General features: G+C 23.0%; 5 protein-coding genes across 5 annotated transcripts; 3 read left to right on the top strand and 2 right to left on the bottom strand. All coding sequences in view use genetic code 6, as the record gives it.

Moving 5' to 3' along the window:
* Positions 1–30: 30 nt before the first annotated feature.
* TTHERM_00547940 (kinase domain protein) lies at positions 31–1,878 on the bottom strand (the record flags this gene model as incomplete). The annotated part of the gene is made up of 4 exons (XM_971560.2): positions 31–594; positions 651–1,176; positions 1,240–1,407; positions 1,469–1,878. The coding sequence occupies 4 exons, from the start codon at positions 1,876–1,878 to the stop codon at positions 31–33; spliced, it is 1,668 nt and encodes a 555-aa protein (XP_976653.2).
* Positions 1,879–2,549: 671 nt separating this feature from the next.
* Positions 2,550–7,979, bottom strand: TTHERM_00547950 (hypothetical protein; the record flags this gene model as incomplete). Its single annotated transcript, XM_971561.3, has 16 exons — positions 2,550–2,661; positions 2,724–2,817; positions 2,877–3,221; positions 3,272–3,593; positions 3,645–4,265; positions 4,322–4,900; positions 4,953–5,348; positions 5,410–6,077; positions 6,126–6,378; positions 6,659–6,827; positions 6,878–7,071; positions 7,182–7,289; positions 7,374–7,520; positions 7,584–7,787; positions 7,850–7,885; positions 7,953–7,979. The coding sequence occupies 16 exons, from the start codon at positions 7,977–7,979 to the stop codon at positions 2,550–2,552; spliced, it is 4,275 nt and encodes a 1,424-aa protein (XP_976654.3).
* Positions 7,980–8,916: 937 nt separating this feature from the next.
* On the top strand, positions 8,917–11,927 carry TTHERM_00547960 (ubiquitin-conjugating enzyme; the record flags this gene model as incomplete). The annotated part of the gene is made up of 7 exons (XM_971562.3): positions 8,917–9,453; positions 9,524–9,605; positions 9,723–9,785; positions 9,966–10,043; positions 10,237–10,352; positions 10,563–10,730; positions 11,151–11,927. Exons 1-7 carry the CDS (start codon positions 9,451–9,453, stop codon positions 11,925–11,927), a joined length of 1,287 nt encoding a protein of 428 aa, XP_976655.3. The 5' UTR covers positions 8,917–9,450.
* Positions 11,928–15,138: 3,211 nt separating this feature from the next.
* Positions 15,139–16,005, top strand: TTHERM_00547980 (phosphatidate cytidylyltransferase; the record flags this gene model as incomplete). Its single annotated transcript, XM_971564.3, has 1 exon — positions 15,139–16,005. One exon carries the CDS (start codon positions 15,139–15,141, stop codon positions 16,003–16,005), a length of 867 nt encoding a protein of 288 aa, XP_976657.2.
* A 1,394-nt stretch (positions 16,006–17,399) lies between these two features.
* TTHERM_00548020 (hypothetical protein) lies at positions 17,400–22,872 on the top strand (the record flags this gene model as incomplete). The annotated part of the gene is made up of 10 exons (XM_971565.2): positions 17,400–17,609; positions 17,720–18,202; positions 18,256–18,360; positions 18,415–18,576; positions 18,694–18,827; positions 18,888–19,746; positions 19,867–21,543; positions 21,611–21,842; positions 21,901–22,044; positions 22,103–22,872. The coding sequence occupies 10 exons, from the start codon at positions 17,400–17,402 to the stop codon at positions 22,870–22,872; spliced, it is 4,776 nt and encodes a 1,591-aa protein (XP_976658.2).
* Positions 22,873–23,419: the final 547 nt, after the last annotated feature.

Below are 23,419 nucleotides of genomic sequence, written 5' to 3'. Positions count from 1 at the left end.
GATATATAAATAAAGCTTGAGCAAAATACATCAATTTTAAAGCTTTTAATTAATTAATTTTTCCCATTAGTCAAGAGGTTAATTTTTTGAGTTTATATAGATTTCTTTGAAGTATTTCTTATCTTGCTAATTATTTTTTTAAATATTTAATGCCTCAAAAGCAAGCATAATATGAGCAAATAATCTAGGCTTATCATCAGTTTCAAAATGTTATTCTAGTCTTGTCTTTACAGTATTAATATATTTTGTTAAATTTTGATTGTATTCAGTTTAAAATGTTGTAGGATGAAACAGATTTTTAATTGCTTAATTATTTCCTAAAATTTTTATTTATTTTTTATTTAATTTATTTATTTTTTCTTAAACTTTCATTTAAAATGATTATACTTTATTTTCATCTTAAATCAATTAATCAAGATATTGAACTTAAAAGTTATTAACAGTATTTTGTTTGCTAATTATGCTTTAAATCTAATTTAAAATATGAATTGCCTACCATATTAAACTGTACTAAACTATAAAAGTACTGTCTATTTAGATTTTTTTTTAGAGCTCCTTCACGCTTTTAGTAAACTTGCTTAAAAATTCTGCTTTCTATTATTTTAATAAAATACTTTAATAATAATATGAATAAAATAAAATTAAATTACATCAAAGATAGCATCTAAATTTTTTTATGCAATATCTGCTTATTATTTAGGTTATTATTCATTTCTCTTCTATTAAATAATATTTTATTGCTTTTTATTGTTTTCAAGAGAAATGGTTTATAGATTTTATTAATATAATTCTATATTTGGAATTTTATTTTCTTAAAATATTTCTTTTTAATATAAATTTTATTAAGTTAGTAATTTATCTTTTTAATTTCTTAAATTTTCTTCTTCTTAGATATTGTATGAGCTTGAAAATTATGAATCATTTAACTATTCTATATAATGTCTTAAGAAAGGATGTCTATAAACTTAATACCAGCTCATTCTTTTTTATGGATCATAATGCAAGAGTCTTTTGATAAAATCAATTAAACATATAGGAACTACAATATTTTAATCAAAGTTTATTTTCTGTTATTTAATATTATCAATTAACTCTTATTTATTAATTTTTTATAGATTTTAAGAAAAATAAAAAGGGTGTCTGTTGTATATCATATAAAAAAGCAAAACCCCAAAGCTATTTAATTATTTATAAAAATGATAATTAACATTAAAAATTATTTTTTTTTTTCATTTTTACCTATAAAGATCTGCTTAAAATCCGTATTATTTTCTTTCTAAAATTTCTGGAGCTAAAAATAGCTTCTACTACTCATTTGAAGTATAATCTTAAAATATTCTTTCATAGGTATTTTCTTTAAAAATTACTTTATCTTTAGCATCTAATTTTAAGTTGTATGGCGAAATACTAATTTTTAATATTATTTAAATAATTGGAATACTTAGAAATATGTTTAAATAAAAATTACCATGTATAAATAATCGATTTTTAATGAATATTAATCAGCCCTTAAAGTATTGACACTATTATTTTTGCAAAACATACCTTATTTGCAGGAAACTTATTTTACTCCAAATAATTATGTAAATTTCTATGCGTATTCTTATTTAATATCAATAAATAGCCATTATCCGCTCTATAAAAATTATGTATTTATTCATATTAATCATTTTAAATTGAGTGTATTTCTGATATAAATCTATTTATTTTATTTTTTTTTATACAGCAATTTTCTGCAATCATTGAATCGGAAAAGAATATGTAATCTAGCAATTAGTTATTTATTATTTCCTAGCACTCATTTTTCTTGTTGTGTTCTAAACTCCCAAACATCTTGTAGTTTCCAGCTTTAAAAAAATTCATTTATTAAGTTTACATTTTCTTTTGCGCTTATTTATATTAATGATTATTTATTTATTTATCTTTTGAATTATTAAAATTAAACTAAACTCAAAATTCTTAATATTTCATCATTATGTCACTAAATAAAACAAATTATGTCATATAAAAAATACACAAAATAAATAGATTATGTTGTGTTTTTTTTAATTAAATTACTAGTAAAATAATCGTTTATTATATATTGATAATAATATTTTCATAGTGTTTGATTAAATATTACATATAAAACTACATTTTGTTTATTCAATCAAACTAATTTATCAAAAAATTTTAAGTATTCTAAAGGCAACTCATTTATTTTTAAATTAATCATGAAAAGTAAGTTGAGTTTAGATATTTTTTTATATTTTTTGAATTTTTTATCTATGAATTAAGAAAAATATAATCAATGAATGCATTTTATTTCAAATAAATTGTAAAATATTAAGAGAAAGAATTTAGTGAAATTTTTAAATATTTTTTTATGGAAAAAATGTAAGAAAGAAAGATAGATTAATATAAAAAATAAGCTAAATGAATGAATAGATTAATTAAAACAATCTATATAAAATATTATTACTATATCAATTAATTAATTAATTAATTAATTGAGTAAAATTAAATATAAAATTTAGAGTTTATTTATTAAAATAATTCAATTTTATCTCTCACTGCTATTGCTAAGATTAAAATTTTTTGATATCCTCATTAAATTTATAGTCTAAATTGTTCAATCTTCTTTGAATTTCATCTTTTATCACACTTGTTTGTGATTGATTCCTTTATTCAATATATTATATATAATTAAATAAACTTGTTTTATTTGAATTATGAAATTGTACTATAAATTTCTTTGGCTTTTATATAGCTGTGGTGATGAGGTCTTTTAAGGGGAAATACAGCCTTTTTATGGTGAGTTTCTTATGCTTTTTTTATCTATTAATCATTTTTCAAGTTAACTTCAATTTATTATAAAAATATATTTATTTTTTTACTTTTTTCATCCATGTCAATTGTTTTTATAAACACTGAGGCCCTGAATTTCATGTCAGTTAGATATTCCCTCAAAGGAGAGACTTCTTTTTTTATAGAATTATGTTAAGTTTGATTCATTTGGGGAACCTTATGGGAGAAAAATTATGATATAGAATTGTTATTTGGATTTTAAATTCCATTTTCCTAAGTAATTGGTTAAGTGAATAAATTTCTGTCTGTTTTTTATTGTATTAATGTGTTTATTCTTGAATGAGATGTATTGAGAACTCTTTCATCTATCAAAGAATCTTCAGGAAGAGTTTTTAGTCTTCCAGTAAATCTTAATGGAGACGATGCTTGTTTTCCTTTTTTATTAAAATTTATTAATTGATAAATATAGATTTATAAAAATTACTGCTAGGTGAATTAATATTTTTGGCCAACTGTATAAATTACGAAGTTTTGTCATAATCTTACTCTCTGAGAAGAGAGACTTTAAACTCCTCTTTTTTTAGGTTTTGATTTAGCTGATTTAATTCTGCTTAAAAAGTTTTATTTTAATTCATCAGAGAAGTGTTTTGTGCAATCAAGTTTGATCTCTCTCTGTTAGCAAATTCTAACTACTTCTCAAGTGAAGAAACTTGCATAGCTGATTCTTTTTGCAAATTTGAAATTCTTTCTTGCAAAGACTCTACCCTTACATTCAGATGAATGTTTAAGCTCTCTACTTCTTTGTTCTTAATAAAATATTTTCACTAAATTATTTCCTATAAATAAATATTAATTACTGTATTTGACAAGCTTTTTGTCATCTCTTCGTATTCTGCAATTATTTTATCTTAAGCTAAAATTTTGTTCTTTAGTTGGGTTATTTCTTAGTAAAAATCTTCATTCTTTGCTGCTGTTATGCTTTTAAACTCACTTATTTCTTCTATTTTTGCATTGAGCTCAATATTTAAATTTTAGATATTGCTATTTAGCAGATCTCTTTCTTTATCGAATTAGATTTAGACATTCTTTAAGTTTCTAATCTGCTACTCGTATTCGTCTTAGATGATGTTTAAGTTGCTCTCCAAATTCTAATTGTTTTCTTCTCTTTTCTCAGCAACTTCTGTCAGTTGGATGTTAATCTCTTTGAGATCATTATTTTACTTGATTAATTGCTAAATTAAAACATCTTTCTCTAGGTTATATTTTGCAAGTTATTCTGATTTAACTACCTGCTATTAATATTCCTCATTAATTAAATAGATTTGCTTTTGTTATTCTATTAATTATTCATTTAGGTATTAATTCTCCCTCATTAGTTGAATGTTTTTTTCATCAAGCTGATTGTTCAGCTACTTTTTCAGTTTATTCCCATTTTGTAATAAATTAGATATAAATTAGTAGCCTTGTTTTTAATATTGCTTTTATTATTTTAAATAAAGTTAAAAAGCTATTCAAAATAAATAAAAAAAATTACATTTTTTTAATAGAATTTCAAAGCACTTTCAAGCTTTCTGTCTCTATTAGCTTCTTTGTTCCATTTTTTTAAGGCTTATTTAATTAAGAATATCTTTTAAGAATTTTAGATCTTGAAGACATTTTTCAATTTTTACTTTTAAAGGACTTTGGTATTTTAAACTTACCTTAAATTTTGTATAACTTTTGTGAATATTATTTTTTTAACTTTTTTGTCAAGTATTTTTTTCTCTTTTACCAGTTAAGTATGTATTTTCATGCATTAAAGCGATTATTTTAAAGATTATTGCTGTTTTTTGGTATTGTAATTTTTAGCAAATTGCTTTACTTTGATTTATTATTTAGAAAACTTTTTAATTATTGCAAAATATTGGCTGTATAAGAGCAAGTCTTTTCTTCTCTAATAATTTTATATGTTTGCAGTTTGCTGACAAGACATTTTATATCCTCTCTTAAATGTATTAAAAACACTTTACAATTAAAACTTTGAGATTTGCATGTTTACTTATTATTTTTCATATAAATAATTATGAAAATCAACTTTCCATGCATTAAATGCTTCCCTAAGCCAATACTTTTACTAATTAATTAAATATTTGATTAAAAGAATTTTGATGAAATATTAATTTTACTCTTCTTCCTAAAAACTTGTCTGCTCTGCTAGTTAATTTCTTCATTCTGATATCTTCAAGCTTAAACTCTCTAAAATTATACTTAAGCATTGCCCATTGTATTCTTTAAGTCATGGCTATAACTTTCTTTTTATTGTACTTTTAATTTTCACATGCATCTCGAAAACGAGAAAGAACTTTGATTTAAATTTATTTAATGTTAGAGTCCTCTGCAATTTACATTTTTTATTCATATAATGGATCTCTCCTATTTGAATGTTGCAGATGATTATAAAAGAGTGATTGGAAACCTTTCTTCAAAAGTAGAAAAGAGTATTTCTCATCTGCAGCAATTTCATCCTGCTTCTCTCTTTTTTTAGAAACTAAAAATATAAACAAACTCCTAAATGCTTTTTCCTATTAATATAAAAATATATTATTGATTATAAACAAATACTCTTAAACGAAACTAAATTACTGCTAATCCTTTTTCGAATTTTTCTTAGAATTATTTTAATGCTTTTTTCCTATTTACATTAAACTTTAAAGCAAAAAAACAGCCAACATAAACTCTCTAAAGCAAGTCTTCTTATTTTGTTTTTCTTATTTTTGAAAAAACATGGTATTATTTCCAATGACTGAGATATAATTTTAGAATTTTTAGATTTCTGTATTTATTGCTCTTTTCAACAACAGTTTTCACCATTTTATTTTTTTTTGTTTAGAAATACAATTATCCTAAAGATCTTTGCATTAATCTTTGATTAGAAAAGTAATCTGCTTTTAGTGTGTTTTCCTCTTCAATTTATTGCTATTCAAGTAGTTATCTGAGTTCTTTGATTTATTCCAACTATGTTTAAAGAGTTTAAAAGCACTCATCTATATTTTGCACTCCGTAATCTTCAAGTTTTTGCTTGATTTATTGTTGTAATTCCATAATACAATTTAACTCTTCTTCTTTTTTTCTGAGCATTTCTTGATCATTAGAAGATTGCAGTAAAGCCTTTTCATACTATTTCTCAAATTCTTTTGATTTTCCTATATATTTTTTCAAAGAACCAGCTAATTTCTCTATAAGAAGTTCTTTTTCCTCCTCTGACATATTTCTGACATTCATTTCACTCATATTTGAATCAGATTTATCCCCTATTCAATTAAAAAAAACTTAAACACAGCCAACTTAAATCCATTTACTATTTATGTTCGCTAATCTTTTCAGGTCTCTTTCAGTAAAAGTTTAATTTTAAAAAGATCCTCTTAAGCTTTCATCTGTTTAAAAATCTTATTAAATTTAACCTTATTCGTTTTTATTCTATTAAGACTAACTACTTTAGCTATCTTCAACATAAATATTTTATTGATCTTTTCTATTTCTTTATATTTTCCCTTTATTACCTACTACAACTACTTCTTATTTCTACTCTTATCTTGTAAAGTTTATAAATTTCTATATTAAATAATTATTTTTATAATTCTTTTCTAAAGTTAAAAAAATATTGAATAAAATCCTTTTTTTCTAAAATTAATAAGATATTGAATAAACTTTAGAGTGTTAATTTTGGTAAATAATTAAATATTAATTTTATAATTCTTTTCTAAAATTAATAAGATATTGAATAAAATCCTAAATATTCTAAAATCTATTTTAAACAGCTTTTAATCTAGCAAATATCAATAGCTTCTTTAGAGTGTTAGTTTTGGTAAATAAAATATTAATTTTAATTTACTTTTAAGTTCTGTATTTTGGTATTATTTTTATTCAGCTTATGGAAAATCTCAATATCGAGACAGTTGTATTTGTACTCTTTAACTTTTTATAGCACAGTATTCTCTAATTACTAGATTTTATCAATCTATCTCCTTTCCATTTCTGCAAATGCTTCTTCTATTTTTTAACTAAATAATTTATTTAAAAAACAAGAGTTTTAAAAAAAATAAAGTCCTACGTTTTCAATATTTCATTTTAAATTGTTTAAACGTCAGCTAATAAATTTGTTTTGATTTCTTATTAAGCTTTTTCATCTATAGTATCTCCATAGCTAAAAATTTTCCTAAATTTCTACAAATTAAATGGTGGATTCATAACATTAGGTTCAAAGGTGAATATATATTCTTTATGTGTCAGCAATCTTTAAATTATCTTTTGAAATTTTATTAAATTTATTTAAGATTTAATAATATCTTTTTAATATAAAACTTATAATTAATTTTTAAAATATTTTCTATTTTTATCTAAAAAACTTTGCTTACAGATTGTAATTCCACTATTTTCAAATAATTCTCATAAAGTAAATTCAGTTAGTTGTTCATAAACTTGACTTATCTTGTATTTTCTTCTACATCTGTCTAAGATAATTTCTTTTTATAAAAATAAAAAATCACAATTAATTAATTGTATCTAATATAAAATGTTAAATTATATCTCTAAATTTAAATATTTACTTTACTATCTAAAACCTATAATTTAGGTAGAATAGTCATTAAAGTGAGTTTGTAGTTTTATTATTAAACAACTGGATTGTTATTCAAATTTAGGATCTATAAATTCTGCAACTCTTTAAGATAGAAAAGTTCGCTTACATCTGAAATCTATAATAAAATAAATATAAATGAATCAATCAATAGCTATTGGTTTTCTTTTGTAAAATGTACTTAGTTATTTGAAATATTTAAGTTTCTTAAATCTTAAAATTGTTGAATCCCTTTTAGAGATTTGAGTCTGTTTGATGAGAGATCAATAGATCTTATTTTTGACATATCCATGTAGAGCTCATCAATTTCATCGATATTGTGATTTTAAAACACTAAATGGTTTCCTTATATATCTTAATGTCTTTCTTCAAGGAACTAAGAAAGCTATTTTAATAATTTTTTAGCAAAGTCTTTAATTTATCTTCAACATCATTAATAAATCATACTGGAAATGGGCCTTTGAAAGGGCTTTTACTGGAAATCTATAAAATAGTAAGTTAAAATAAAATGAATACAATTATTTAATGAATATTTATAAAAATTCCTTACGTATTGTTTAGAGTTATGTAGACTCATAGCAGCTTTGCCTATTGAATCTTATTACTTACCTAAAATCTTATTTATATTAGAAATCTATATAACTTATAATGGTTTTACTGATTTTGAAAGTAAATAATCTTAATCAAATAAAAGATAATAAATAAATTAATAAATTATTTAATATTTAAGTTAAACAATAAAAAAATTGATATATATATTTATAAATAGATAGATATAGAGGTAAATAAATTAACAAATAACTCTGATATATCTTAATATTTTCTTAATATTTTTATTATTCTTAAATAATTCAGTGAAAAAATACTACTATTTTGCTATGAATTGTAAATTCTTAAATAAATTAGCATTGCAAAAATCTAGCAACAATACTTCAGTAAAAAACGAAAATAATAAATTATTTTTAAATATTATAAGCAAGTTTCTATATAAAAGATAAATTGATTACAACTTTTACTGAATCTTATTTATTTTTTAATTTAATTAATTGCAAAATTATTTATCAGAAATACAAAAAATAAACGGTAAAAACAAGCTAAAAAATTAATATATATAATGTTTGAAGATAAATTAAGCAACAAATCATATTTTAAAATTAATTAAATTTTAATTTTAATGCTAATAATGATCAATATTTAAAAAGTAGAATTGCTATTATTCAATAACTAATAATAATCTATGATATTAATTTTTATTTGATAACTAGATTTTATCCTGTGGTTTTCTATTTCAAAATAATAAAAATAAATTCTAGAGTGATTAGCAAGGATATGCTATGAATTTAATTAATTTAAGGCAAATATTTTTATTAAGATAATTATTTCGTCAAATCTTAATCAATTGTTTAAGTAAAAGTCTTTGAATCTTATATTTGAATGTAGATTATATAGAGTGAATCTTAAAATATTCAATATACAGTGTCATAAAATTTACAAATTAATAGGTTTTATTTATTAAACAAAACCAATAAATTTCAATATTTTTAAATTCCATTTGTAAGGAATACAGTATTTATTTATTTATCATTCTAACTATTAAATAAATTATTTGGCTGACCTATTTATTTATTCATCTATTTATCTATATAAGTAGCAACATATTTGATTTCAGAATATTAATCTGCTTATAATTTGATTAAATAAGTTTTAATCACTTTCCTAAATAGAATCAATAAGCGTTTAAGAAGAAAAATTTTTAATAATTAAGGAATATCAATAACAGCAAACTGCTGCTGATAAAAGGAAAAAAGAAAAAAAGAATCAAGTAAGTGATTCAAGCAAAATAATAAGAAAAAAAATTAATAATTATAATTATAATAAGAAGATAAAGGTTAATTGTTAACTCTGCTTATAAAGCCAATCAAAATCAAAAGAATTAAACAAAATATATATAGTATTAATACAAAAAATTTCTTTACTATTTATAATATCAAAGAATAACATAAGCAAAACAACAAATAAATAAAAGTAAGAGAGAAAGCAGAAAAACAATGGTACTTACTTACTTAATACTTATCTTACCATACCACAACAAGACTTAACAATCTCTTTTTATTTTTATAGAATTCAGAAGGGCCAAGCAATCCCAGAGTTACAATAGCAGTCACTAGGCAATTAAATTAATTAAAGACTAAAGCTCCTGATGGTAATAAATTAGCTAATTATTGAGATATAATTCATCAAAAACAAACATAAAATTTGCTTTTAAAAAGGAAGATTTTTAGAAAAAGCGAGTTGAATTATTATGTTATAAAAATATAAGGTGTTAAGATAGTGATTAATGATGCAGATATTTTTGATATTCAAGCCGATGTTGAAGGTCCAGGTAAATATCTCGTTTATTTTATAGATCGATCATGCAGACATTTATTTACTTAATTTTTAACTGCTAGAGTTTAGTTAGTTTTATGAGAAAATAATCATAAAATAATATAGTTTGCAAGCAATAAAAAAGCAAAATTTAAAGAAAAACTGTCATATTTAGAGTTATTCTTGTATTTAATAGTTAAAACGCCATACGAAGGAGGATTGTTTAGATGTAAATTAGTACTTCCTTAAGACTTTCCTAAGAGTCCACCCAAAGGTAGGATTAATTAATTGAGTTTGTTTTTTTATTTCATTCTTCTGTGTTAGCTTTTTGAGACTGACTTCTGAGGTTGATTTTGTATTATTTCTTCAAAAGAAATAAGCTAATTAATTACAAAAAGCTAGCTGAGCCAAATGAAAAAAAATTCATAAAAAAATTTAAAAAATCATATAAATTTTTAAAATATTAGGTTATTTTATTACTAAGATCTTCCACCCTAACGTTTCTGAGAAGGGTGAGATTTGCGTTAACACCTTAAAAAAAGATTGGAATCATTAAAGTTGGTCATTTTACAATATTTTCGAGGTGAGCCCATTATTTTTTATTTTTTTATTCTTCATGTAGAAAAATTATTATTGCATAGTTAAAAGGGATAAATAATAAATAATTCGATTAGCAATAAATTTATTCTATAAGTATCATTATTAGTATCCTTTTAAAACAAACTTTGTGATCTTAAGCACTTGATCATATCAGCATGAATATTATAACATTCTTAATATTATATCAATATAGGTTATCAAATGTTTACTGATCATTCCGTTCCCAGAAAGTGCACTGAATGAAGAAGCAGGAAAACTCTTCATGGAAGACTATGATTCTTATTTTAAGTATGCAAAATTAATGACCGAAGTACACGCCAAACCAAAAGTAACAAATAAAATGGAAGTTGAAAAAGAAGAAGTAAATACCTTTTTTAAATCTTCATAAAAGGCAAGCAAATAAATAATCAAGCAAGCAAACAAACAAACAAATAAGCAAATAAATATAAATATATAAAACAATATTATTTTGAATTTAAGAGAGTGTTTAGGTTTAAAATTTGATTAATTCTAAGGAACCGTATTTAAAATTGAATTCATTAATTAATAAATAAATAATTAAAACAATCAATCAAACAATAAATGAATCATTCGTTAGAGTAAAACAAAAATTAAATCCTCTAAACCTTAAAAAAAAAAACTTTAATTTTTAATCAAACATTTCATAAAATTAAAAATTTTTTGGATGAAATGCTTAAGATAAAGAAAGATCTTTGTTTTTTTGAAATATGATCAACATAGTATTTTTATCAATTTTTAAATTAATTATTCTTATATATAGGCAAGTAAGAAAGTTGAGGAGGAAATCCCTACAGTTATTTCTATAAAATTAGATAAAACTACTGCTTAGACACTCCCTGCTAATACATAGAACAGCTAAACTGCAACTTTATAAAATTCCTAGCCACAATCCCAATAGATGTAACTAGGTTCATAGATAAAAATAAACAGCAATAATAATAACAATGTTGGTAATCCCAGCAATGGCATTCTGCTTAGTGGTAATTAAACTTTACCTATTCAATAAAATCTATAAAATGGATAGCAATAAGGTATCGTATATAATGGCTCTTAGTTTAATTTGACATAAGCAAACTTTTCAAATGCAGTAATAACTAATATTTCAATAAATTCTCCATATAAAGATAGCAATAAGCCATAGATTATGAATAATAGCCAATTTTTGAATGGAAGCAGCTTCTAAAAGAATCAAAATTAGGAAAATTTATAATATTAAACAAATTCTAGCTTTGGAAACTAAAATAATTTATCAAATCCTGGATTGTTAAATGGAAGTCTTATTTAGGAAGAGCCTTTGTGCGCTCTCAGTAAAAATAATGGGTACTACTCTAATACAGTATAATCCTCTGCAACATAAGGTACAAGCTAATAATAGAAGCAACCTCCTCAATAATTTAATAAAAATAATGTGCTTCTCAATTTGACTTTCAACAATTATGCCGTAGGATAGCAATCATTCGTTTCGACCAATATAAATACAAATACCAACAATGGGAAGCAGCAAAATGAAAAGAAGAAGTGGCTTAAGCGTATTTGAAAATCTTTCATTTTATCCTATGTAAATAAGGTGAATAACTCGTAGGTTTATAATATAAAAAGTGATGTACTTAATTTAACATATCTATCTATCTATCTCCTTTATACCTATGAGACTCTTCCATCCTATTTAAAATCAACCTTTTAACTTACTTTTCTATATATCTTTATTCTACTTAGCCCATTCGTTTATCAATTTATCTCTTTAATAATTACGTATTTGCTCTTTTGCTAGATTGATTGCTTACTTACTTATTTACTTCGTTACTTACTTTTTTACAACGCTGAACCTATTAAGCTATGAGCTAACTAAATATAAACACTTAAACAAAACAAACATTTAACTAACACAAACAAAAACACAAATATTATTTTCTTTTTTAAAAAAGAAGATCACTCTTCCTTCAGCCAGTTACTTAACTAACTAGCTAGCTTGTAATTTAAATATCCTCTGAATAAAAATATGTGTAGGCAATAGCAATTAAAAGAGAGTATTACAAAAAAAAAAAACGCTTTTAATACAATAAATCAATCAATTACAAATATTTAGTTAGTTTCACAATTAAGATTAGTTAGTTATACTTTCTTTAGCATAGCTCAAAATTGGCATACTAGCTAGCTCTTTTAGTAATATAAATAGATAATTGATTTTTTTAAAATCAAATTTTCTAAATAAACTCATTACAAAAAGGGAGTGCAGGTATGCATGCATCTTAATGTGCTGTATTGAATATCCTTCAATAGTTAATTTTAATAAAATTAGAGGCTACTACAAAGAATGAATGAATGAATTAATGAATGATTGCTGTTTGTCTGTCTGTTAAGAAGATTAGTCTCAAGTCTAAATTATAATGATTGATTAAAACTAAAATTATCTATCTATCTATATACATACATATATATAAATACATATATTATCATTTATCATATAATTATTAACAAACTTAATTATTATTATTATCATAATAATCACCATAAATAAGTAGAATAACTATTAATATTTAAAATAGATGTAATTTCTGTTTTTTTCTGTTCTATTCATCCATCCATATGCATCATCAAGCACTTATATAGAACTAAAAAACAATTCAATCTTTTCTCAAATAACTGTTTTCTTTTTAATTTTTTTTTTTCCAAACAAATTCATTTATTTATTTATTTATTCATATGCTTTTATTTAGAGTCTATTGTAAAATGAAAAGCAAATTTTTTGATTCCCTACTTGTGGATTAATTCAAATTATTGAACTTACTATATACGATTTTAATTCAAAGTTAGTGGAAAAATTTAAATTTTAATTTTTTTTTTGATTTGTAAATTTAAATTTCCAAAGGAAAAAAGGGAAATTAATTAAACGAAGAAGAAAATTTTTTATTTTCTCCAATTTAATAATTAAAAAAACTTTTTAAATAAATAAAAAATAAAGCAAACTACTGAGTGGATCTAAAAAATGAAAAGTAACGATCCTTTCGGGCTTCAGATCAAATAACCTCTATTCTTTGGGTGAAAGTACCACTCCATACAACAATCTTTGAAGTTTTTAAACAGTCGTAGGAAAAAGTTTTTGATTTCGCTATCTTAAATGAATTTTTAAAATTTATCATTGAAGAATAATGTCATGAGGCTTCAAATGGGTGATAAATTTATTCGTTTATAAGATATTTATTATGGAGTGGAGAGCTTTTGCCTAACAGAGTATGCTGTTTGCCGAAATAAAAAAAAAATCTGAAGGAGGGTTCAAGATGAAATTATAATCAAAATACCGAGTTTGAATAATTCATTTTGAGCTCTTTAAAACCCCCATTCTCTATACCTAATTAGCAAACTTATCCTGAGGAGGTGGACTCATAGCGAATGCACTGCTTTGAAATTCCACTCCCACAGTGAGAGACCTGTTAATTAGGCTTCTTCCCAAATATATAAAAAATATTTTTTGAATTAGATATTCAGACAGAGATTGAGAGCTAATATGATGATGCACATTTTTAATTTTAAAAAAGTGAGAAAAAAAAGAAAAAGAAAAATTAAAAAGAAACAAAAAGAATGAGAGATAATAATTAAAAAGAATAAATAAATAAATAATAAATTAATCAAGCAAGAAAATAAATAAATAAACAAACAAACAAACAAAAAGTAAAATAAAAGATAGAGATTAAAATACAAAACAAAAATAAATAAAAATAAAATAAAAAATAGACAAAGAAACAAAAACAAATAATAATAAAAAACCAAATTAAATTTAAGAAAAGAAATTTAAGCTAATATTACGCTTTTTTTTTTTTGTAAATTTATAATTCGAAAGATTTAATTTTTTTTTTTAATTTTCGTTAATCAATTAATTAATTTATTAATATTTTTATCAAGTTTATTATTTTTTCATTATCTAAAATTGATTAAAACAATGTTAATTTTTTGTTTTTGTTTTCATGTTTAAAATATCTATTTACTATTAAATAAAATTTATTTGAATATTTTAAACAAAAATAAATTAATTATATGTTAATGAGCTTTAATTTCTATTTATTATTTATTTCTATTTCAATACATTTATTAGAAGATTTAATATTAGAAGATTTAATTTGTAATGAGTATCTATTTTGATTATTCCTTGATAAAATTTAAAAGATTTCAATTATGCTTATTTGCAAAATTTATGAATTTAAAATTTAATTTAGATCTTTAAATAATTATAAAGTTATTACAGAATAATTAAATTTGAAATTAATAATATTATTGTTTTTTGTGATAAAATAGTAAGAAAAATAAGATAAATTTTTTGAAAATTTTAAATATTTTTATTATAACTCATTGTATGATTTATAAATAATAAATTTATAGAGTTTTTATCTACACATTTATTTATTTTTGATGATTTGATAAATTGAATTCTTTTAAAAAACATACAATTTTTATAATTTATTATTTATTTTGATTATAAAAATAATTATAGAAACTTTATATTTGTTAAGCTTTATGCTACAAACTTTATGATACTTATATAAAAATATAGAAGAAATGGGTATAAATTTGAACATGTAAATGTTAGAATTATATTATTAATTTGTTTATTTAGCCTTTTGGTATTTAAATTTAGTATAGATGGTAAATTGTATGAATAATACTGATATAAATTTTATAAAATTCAAAATAAAGGTTCAATATTAGTTTAGAATATTACAAATGTTACATTCATATTAATTATTTTCTTTACCATGTAAGTATCATATTAAATTGAGAAATTTAAATATATTTACTAATTAATTTTAATTTTTTAGATTAATATTATTAAACTAATAATATCAAATAAATAAGTTAATAGTTAGCTAGTTAGTTAGTTAGTTTTTTAGAAAATGATTCTTGAAATTTTGGGCATGATTGCTCTTGTTGTAGGCTTTAACTACAGCTTGAAGTTTATAAAAAGGAATGATGATGTTTAAAACTCGAATGAGTTCCACTTAATTAGGAGAATTTAGCATTTAGGTTCTGGATTGGTCATTCTTATTATAGCAATTCTTGTTTCTGATACACTCGCTTTGTATGGCTCACTTTGTGGTTTTTTGTATTTCTTGTGTGTTCACATTCTTAGGAAGAAAAATGAAAGATTTAATTAAATGTATTTAAACACTTTTAAGTTTTTGCTAAGACCTCACGAAATTGAGGGTCTCCCTGGAGCATTTTTCTTTTTATTAGGTGTATTTTTAAGTCTTGCTATCTTTGACAAGCCTATTGCATTGATCGGTATTCTTTTCTTAAGTTTTGGTGATCCATTTGCTAGTTTATGCGGGATTTATTTTAAGTCCTTGCAATTTATGGAAGGAAAGAGTATCTCAGGTACTTTAGGGTGTGGTATTATTTGCACTATTTGTGGAGTTATTTTCAGATTAGTTTATTTAGACTACTTGCATTACCAAAGATTAGACAATACTAGCTATCTACATTATTCTATAGCTTGCTTTTTAATTTCTATTTTGGCTGAAATAGGCCCTAACTCTCGTAAATACTACTTTGATGACAACTTGACTATCCCTATTTACACATGCATTTTATTCGAGTTATTTTTTAGAATCACATTAAGTTGAATTAAAAAAATTAGAAACAGCTTAAATACCATTCATCAATCATATAATTAAAAATCTTATTTGTAGATTTAATAATTTGTGTATATATCTTTTGTATTTTTATAATTTTAAGTTCACCAAAATCTTTTTGCTTCTTTTTTTTCTTATTTGATTTTAAATTATTAAGAAAAAAGTATTTATTTTTATAAAAAATTGGAGAACCTGGGCATTGATCCCAGTGCCTCTCGTATGCTAAACGAGCGCTCTACCATTTGAGCTAGATCCCCTTACAATATATTGAGATCAAAGTTATATCTATTATTGTTTAATCTAAACATTTTTTTATTTTTTTTATAAAAATAAAAAATTGGAGAACCTGGGCATTGATCCCAGTGCCTCTCGTATGCTAAACGAGCGCTCTACCATTTGAGCTAGATCCCCGAACAATATTTTTCGCTATTTTTTTCTTATATTATTTTTAAAACTAAATATTTATTAATTAAAAAATAAAAAAGATTGGAGAACCTGGGCATTGATCCCAGTGCCTCTCGTATGCTAAACGAGCGCTCTACCATTTGAGCTAGATCCCCGACCAATAAATTTGTCCAAATATTTGAAGAACTTTCGTTAACAAATAAAACATATCTTGACAAAATAATAAACAGGATATTTATTATTGCTTGAAAAAAGTTTTAGAATTTCCACAAAATTATTTTTCATTTTAGCAATAATTCATTCATTCATTCATTCATTCATTTTTTATTTATTTTTTTATCTTTTTGATAGATAATTTGAAAAGAAAATATTTTAGACTAAATTTAATTTTTAAATAAGAAACGAAATTTATTAACACACTTAATTTATTAATATATTTTATTTGAGATTGAATATAGAATATTTAAAAAATGTTCGCTTAACTACTCGATGTTACTCTTTCTCAATTAAAGTTTTTTTACTTTTAAATTAAATTATAGTTTAAAAGAATTAATAATAATTATGTTTATTTAAAAATTACATTTTGGGTTGTTTTTTTTTTTTGTAGTAGGAATAAATTTTTTTCAAGCAAATAATTTTAATTAACTTGAAAAAAAAAAAATTAGTAAAAAAACTCTGACCATAAAAGCTATTTAGCTTTTTTTGAAAAATTAGTTGTAAATTTAATAATAAAAGTTAGATAGATACTACAATCAATATTGAATATTGGAAGTTAAAAGATTAAATTTGATATATTCAATAGAATTAATTAATTATTCAATACTTGTTTGTTTGTTTGTATTTAGTTAGATTGATTTTGACCAACAATAAATATTATTATTTGCACTACCTACTTTATAATACAATAGAAATACGCAACTTAATTCTATTAAAATCACATTTCAGAATATTGTTGGAAAAGTGCAATAAGATTTAGACCTATGAAAAGCAGAGTCAACTTTAATATAACTGAAAAAGAGCGCTAAAAGAAAGAAGAAGAGGAAATTAGGAAGAGACAATAGGCTTACGATTAACAAATCAATGAAAAAAGAATTTAGTTGAGAAAGGAATTTGAGACGTACAAAAAAACAGATATTTCATCCAATAGCAATCTTGATTTAGATCCTAAAATATAGATTTAAGATAATGATGTAATTGCTCCTATAAAATTTATTTTTACAAATCCTATTTGCTTACTAATGATTTATTTATTTATATATTACATTTGGTTTCAAATTCATTTTATTTTAATCAAAAATAGTTCAAAAAAGAATTAGACAAACTAAAAACTATTAATGAGCAAAAAAGGCTTAGCTTAGATAAGCTTCTAATTTAGGAAAGAAATAACAATGCCTTGAATAGAAGTACATCAATGGAATCAACTTACAAGTTAACATCAAACTCTTAATTTCAAAACAATCTAAACAGCTAAAATATGTAAGCAACTAATGGATTCTTCGCTACTAGAAACTCTTTAATGTCTCGCTAAGAATAGCAAAGCCAAATGGATGAAAGAAACTTTAAGAAATCTTTTAACTTTTCTAAAAACGGGTTTTCTAAGAGCTATTATCGCTCTAAAAGCACCTAATTTATGCCTGCTAAGTCAGTTTATGATCAAAGTACGATAAAGAATCATATCGAAGATATTGATTAGCTTATAAGTGAGAGTGAATAAAATATTTTTAATGAAAATGAAAGACATGATTAAATAATTACTATGAAAAATAATTTGTTGCATTCTATTGTAAATTATAAAAGATTTTTTAAATTATATATTGAATTTTTTCATCAAATCAGGAAGATTATAGAAGAAAGGTAAATCAATTAAAGAGGATGAATGATTTGGCAGATTAGAAGTACAAAGATATCTTTTAGATAGAACTTCAAGCTAATGATAATAAAGTATTTTGAAAATGATTATTGTACTAAATCTATAAAAATTATTCTTATAAAAAGAGGGTTGTTAATTAAAATGTAGAGTAAGCAAAGGAATAAATTTAAAACGTTGGCAAATTGTATAAGCAATATAAAGATAAAAAAATTGGGATTAGCTAGCAGCTCAAGGCAGAAAACGAGCAAGAAGAGTATTTCTTGTCGAATGTTCAAATAAAAATAGAGGTAGAGAAGATTAATAAATACATTTTATTTTGAAATTGAAAATGTTTATTTATTAGGTTAAATAAGCCTTCTATTTATTTGATGAAAATATTAATTTAATTTGTTTAAATATCTTAGGAGAGCAAAAGCTAAATAATACAATTGGAAAAAGAGATAGCTTAGTTGGATTTAGAAAAATAAAAATATGAAAAGAGAGAAAAGGAATCCTACTTTGTTGGTCTTTATTTATGGTCTTTTGAAGAAATAGAAAAGTAAGCAAATTTCTTCTTGGTGTTAGAATTATTTATAAATGTTCTTAAACTATTAAATAGGATATTTTTGAAGGGATAAACAGATAATATTATTCAAAACTACATTGAGATTGAGCATAACAGTATTGAAACTCCTTCATAAATGGCAAATAAAAATCATGAAAATGGGCATTTAAACGAAGGAAGTGTAAATTGTGTTTCTACTGTTTTTGGGACTCAGATTAACATATAAAGTCCATCTGGGAATTTACAGAATTAAAATTCTAGCAAAAAAGATCTAGCAGATTTTAACAAACATAATACCTTAGGATAGTCAAAAATAATAAGGAGTGCACAAAATTCTTCTATTATGAGTCCTTTAGTATCAACCCCAATTAGACTTAGTAAAAAGTCTAAAAGAAAACAACTTAAGATATTGGAAAACGTGACAGCAAATTATTTAGATGACTATGAAGTTGAGCCACCTAACTTCGACAGAAAAGAAGTTTTAGAAAAAATACATCAGTATTATTTTGATCATAATGAAAACATAGAGCCAGTCATGGAATAAATTATGGAGTTTTATTAACAACTTTCTCTCAAAAATTTACTTCAAAAAAGTTAATGTGAGGAATTTATTCAACAAAAAAAGCTTCTTACTTTAGAGCTTTAAGAATTAGAAAATGAAATCAAATTAATCAAGGAACAAAATTTTTTTGTTGAGAATTAAAATTAGGAGAATTAAATAAATTAATAAAATTAAACTAAATATCCTGATATGAAAATTATTTTTGAAGGTTAAGCAAATTATTTAAATGAGGTACAACCAAAGCCACAAATACAGACAAAACAAGAAATAGTTGATGAATTTCTTAATTAAAAAATTGCTATGGATTCAGGATTTATTTCCAAAATTGATAATAAAACAAACAAAGAAATTGTAAATTATTTCTTAAAATTAATTTTTTAAGAATTCAATTTATTGAAAAAACTTATTTATTTGTTATTAAATAATTGATTTAATTTATTCTTTTAATTTGTATAATTGTTAATTAAAAAGACATCTACAATTAATGTTGAAGTGTTTAGCGAGTACAATAAAGAAACACTACAGTTAGAAAAAGAAAACGAGAATTTATAGAAATTTATTTTCAAGAGCTACTTAAATCTGGTAGAGTATGTTGAGAGGATATGTTTAATAGTTCCTTTGATAGACTTTAAGATTGATTAATTATAGCAGAAAACAAATTTATATTTTGAATTTGAGTATGTCACTACGTAGCTTCTAAAGAGCAGCTCCGATTTGTTTGCATTGGCAACGAATGGAAAGTCTCTTGAGAAAGAATTTTAAAAAATAAATGAGCAAGTTATGGGCTTTCACACTTATTAAGTATCTGGCTACTCGTTTTAAAAAAGTCATTCTTCTTTTCATTCTAATTTTAACTAAGGATAGAGTTTGTAACTTTAGCATTCTGCATCAAATATAAAAGATACTCCATAATCAAACATAGCAACTAACAATCAAAAATAGACTTATTTAAATATACCCAACTTGTAGAATTCAATATCTTAATTCAGTCATTAAAATTCTTAAATTTAGTCTACTAGCTAAGGCAAAGAAGCTTCTAAAACATCCTAATAAACGTTTAAAAGAGGGTCTTAAAGGTAGCTAAGCTATTTAAATTTTGATGAAAACTTTGGAATTAACATAAGTTCCAGTCAAAGAATGGTTGAAGATGATCAAACAACACTTCCTCCACCTATATCTTTATTTACAGATAAGATAAAAGAGTAATCTATTCACTAAAATACTAATAATTTGCAGAAATAATCTACATAAGAAAGAGAAAAAGAATAAAATATCAATTAGATATGTTAAGAAATTCTATAAGATAAAATGGCTAGATATATGTTACATGAGTAATTTATAAAATAATTTATTAGCAGAACTCTTGAGAGTTTTCCTGAAATTTCAAACAGCGACATACTCTAACAAATAAAAGAGGAAGCTCTCAAAATTTTAATTGAAAAAATGAATTAAATATTTACAAATTTTCAGAGCCTGTATTTGCTGATAGACGGATATATCAATTTTATCATATAATAATTAAAGGAAAGAAATATTGAAATAAGAAATAATGTCCAAGGTTCTGATAATCCTCCAACTACAGGAGGAATTTTGAGTTTGCCAAAGAGCGACTTCATAATAAAGAGTTACATGAATGCCTATGATAAGCAATTAAAATATAGAAAGAATGAAGAAGAAGACGCTTTATAAAGATTTGCAAGAATCTCTTCGCAAATCGACAAAAGCAAATTATTAATTAACTCTCCTCCTTCTTCTTAAAATAACTTAGGCAATAATACCTAAGACCAGGTAAATAAAAAGCAAGCAATCTATAAATTTATAAATGAAATATCTGATTTACGTAAAAATATGGCCAGAAAAATAGCTTCTCCATTATCTGGATAATCCTTTTAAAGCATCTTTAACAACATTAGTTAATCTAACTAAAATCTAAATGGAGGAAACAATAACAGTATGATTAATTTAGGTTCTTAATAGAACAGTGTATAAATTTCTAATTCTAATGGAAATCAAAAAGATCCAAATGCATTTTAATCTACAAATTCAATGACAGATGTCAACAACTAGCCTAATTAACAATAAAATTAAATTTCAAATCGTCCTGGATCAAACAATTTTGATAAAAATAATTTAAAATATACAGAAGAAGTAAATAAATAAATAAATTTTATTGTTTAGTTTTTAAATGATGAATTTTTTATATTAAATTTAAAAGGATTTCATAGACGAAGAAAGAGATCATTTAAAAATGGTAGAAAGAAAGGAATATGATGAATATCTCAACAAAGACAATGTAGAAAGAGAGAAAAAATTATAAGAAGAAAAGAAAAAGAAAATAGTTTATCACAGATTGATATAGAATGCAGAAACAGACAGCAGCAAATAGGAAAAATCTGCTTACCGATAATTCGCTTTAGATTAAGATGTGCTATTCAAAATAAATAAATGTAATTAATTAATTCTTATTATTATAATTTTGATTATGCTTATTTACATAAAAAATAGTGGATAATAATGTCTAATAAAATGATTTTGCAGAGAAATTCAGCGATATTATCAAGAAAGAAAACAACAAAATAAGCTCAAAGTTAGCTAAAGAATTCTAGAAGTTTGAATTCTAAAATATAAAAACGAATGCAATTTACAATAGTAAATTTTTTTATTTTAGTTTAATATAAATAAAATAATTAATTTAAACTAATTACAGTTAGAAGAGAAATCAATTTAAAGGAAAGAAAAGAGCTTTAGAAGCAAGATCTTCATAATAAATATTTTTTGCCATAGCAAAGCTCCACCACGAAAAACAATTCAGAATTAAAATATTACTTTAACATTAATAAAAACAAAAACAATTAATCAACAAATGCTCTATTCAAAAGGAGAAACCAATCTCAATAGGGTTTTAGAAATGAAATATCAAGCAACACATTGATAGAAGAAAACCATAACCAAAATGCACATTCATTTTCTGCAAATCCAACTTCAAGAAACTACTCTACGACAGATAAAATACTTAATAAATAACTTTAAATAGCTCTACAAAAGCAGAAAACAAAAGAAAACTCTCAGGAGGTTGTTTTAAAACTAAGAAATACTCTGTACACGCCAAAGATAAACAGCTTAAACAAAAATGTATCAAGTACTTCAACAGATGATATGAGTAATTTCATCTCAATCAACAATTTACAAAACAACTTGTAAGCAAATTTGGCTGGTAATTTCTAAAATAACTCTTCACTTCTTGTATCAAACTACCCCAATTCTGCAAATTACTCTAACAACTACCCTGTTCATTATAAATATCTCCAATAAGACTGGGTTCAGTCATTTACACCAAACAACTTTTTAAATAGCTCATAAAATATTAATTCGTTATCAAATATTTATCTTTCTAAAAACTCAAATATTATAAGAAAGGCCTTTACATCTCAATCAGGCTAAAGAAAAAAGCCTTCCAAACAATTAGAGAATCAATGAATGAATTATATGATTGATAAGTTGAGTAAACTTATCGTTTAAATTTTATAAGTTAACAAATATTAAATTTTGAGGAGATTCCTGACCATCTAAGCAATCAATAATTTTTTGTATATTCCTACTAAACGTAAATTATGAATATTAATTTATTTAAATATATTATTTATTTATAATATTATTTATTGACTTATCTATTGTATAAAATAAATATCACAAAATTAATTGTAAATTGTCTAGAAATCAGCAAACTATCTCATTATATTCAATTATATATTAAGAGCTTTCTTTATCTAAATAATTTAGCCATAAGCTTTATAGAATACATTATTATTTAAATAGTATTTTGATTATTTATTGAATGTTCATATTACGATTTGTAATTTTTATAATTCAGCTTAATTATTTATTAATTCTAAAAAAATAATACTTTCATATTCAAATTTTATTTAATGAACTCATTCATAATTACAATTATTAAATTCAAACAAATTTTTGTTTAAATTTTTCTTTTTTTAAATTATTGATTAATCAACTCATACATAATATT

Source organism: Tetrahymena thermophila (assembly GCF_000189635.1).
Source record: "Tetrahymena thermophila SB210 genomic scaffold scf_8254823, whole genome shotgun sequence".
Classification (NCBI taxonomy): domain Eukaryota; phylum Ciliophora; class Oligohymenophorea; order Hymenostomatida; family Tetrahymenidae; genus Tetrahymena; species Tetrahymena thermophila.
The sequence above is the reverse complement of the archived record's forward strand: the minus strand, read 5'-3'. Positions and strand labels throughout refer to the sequence as shown.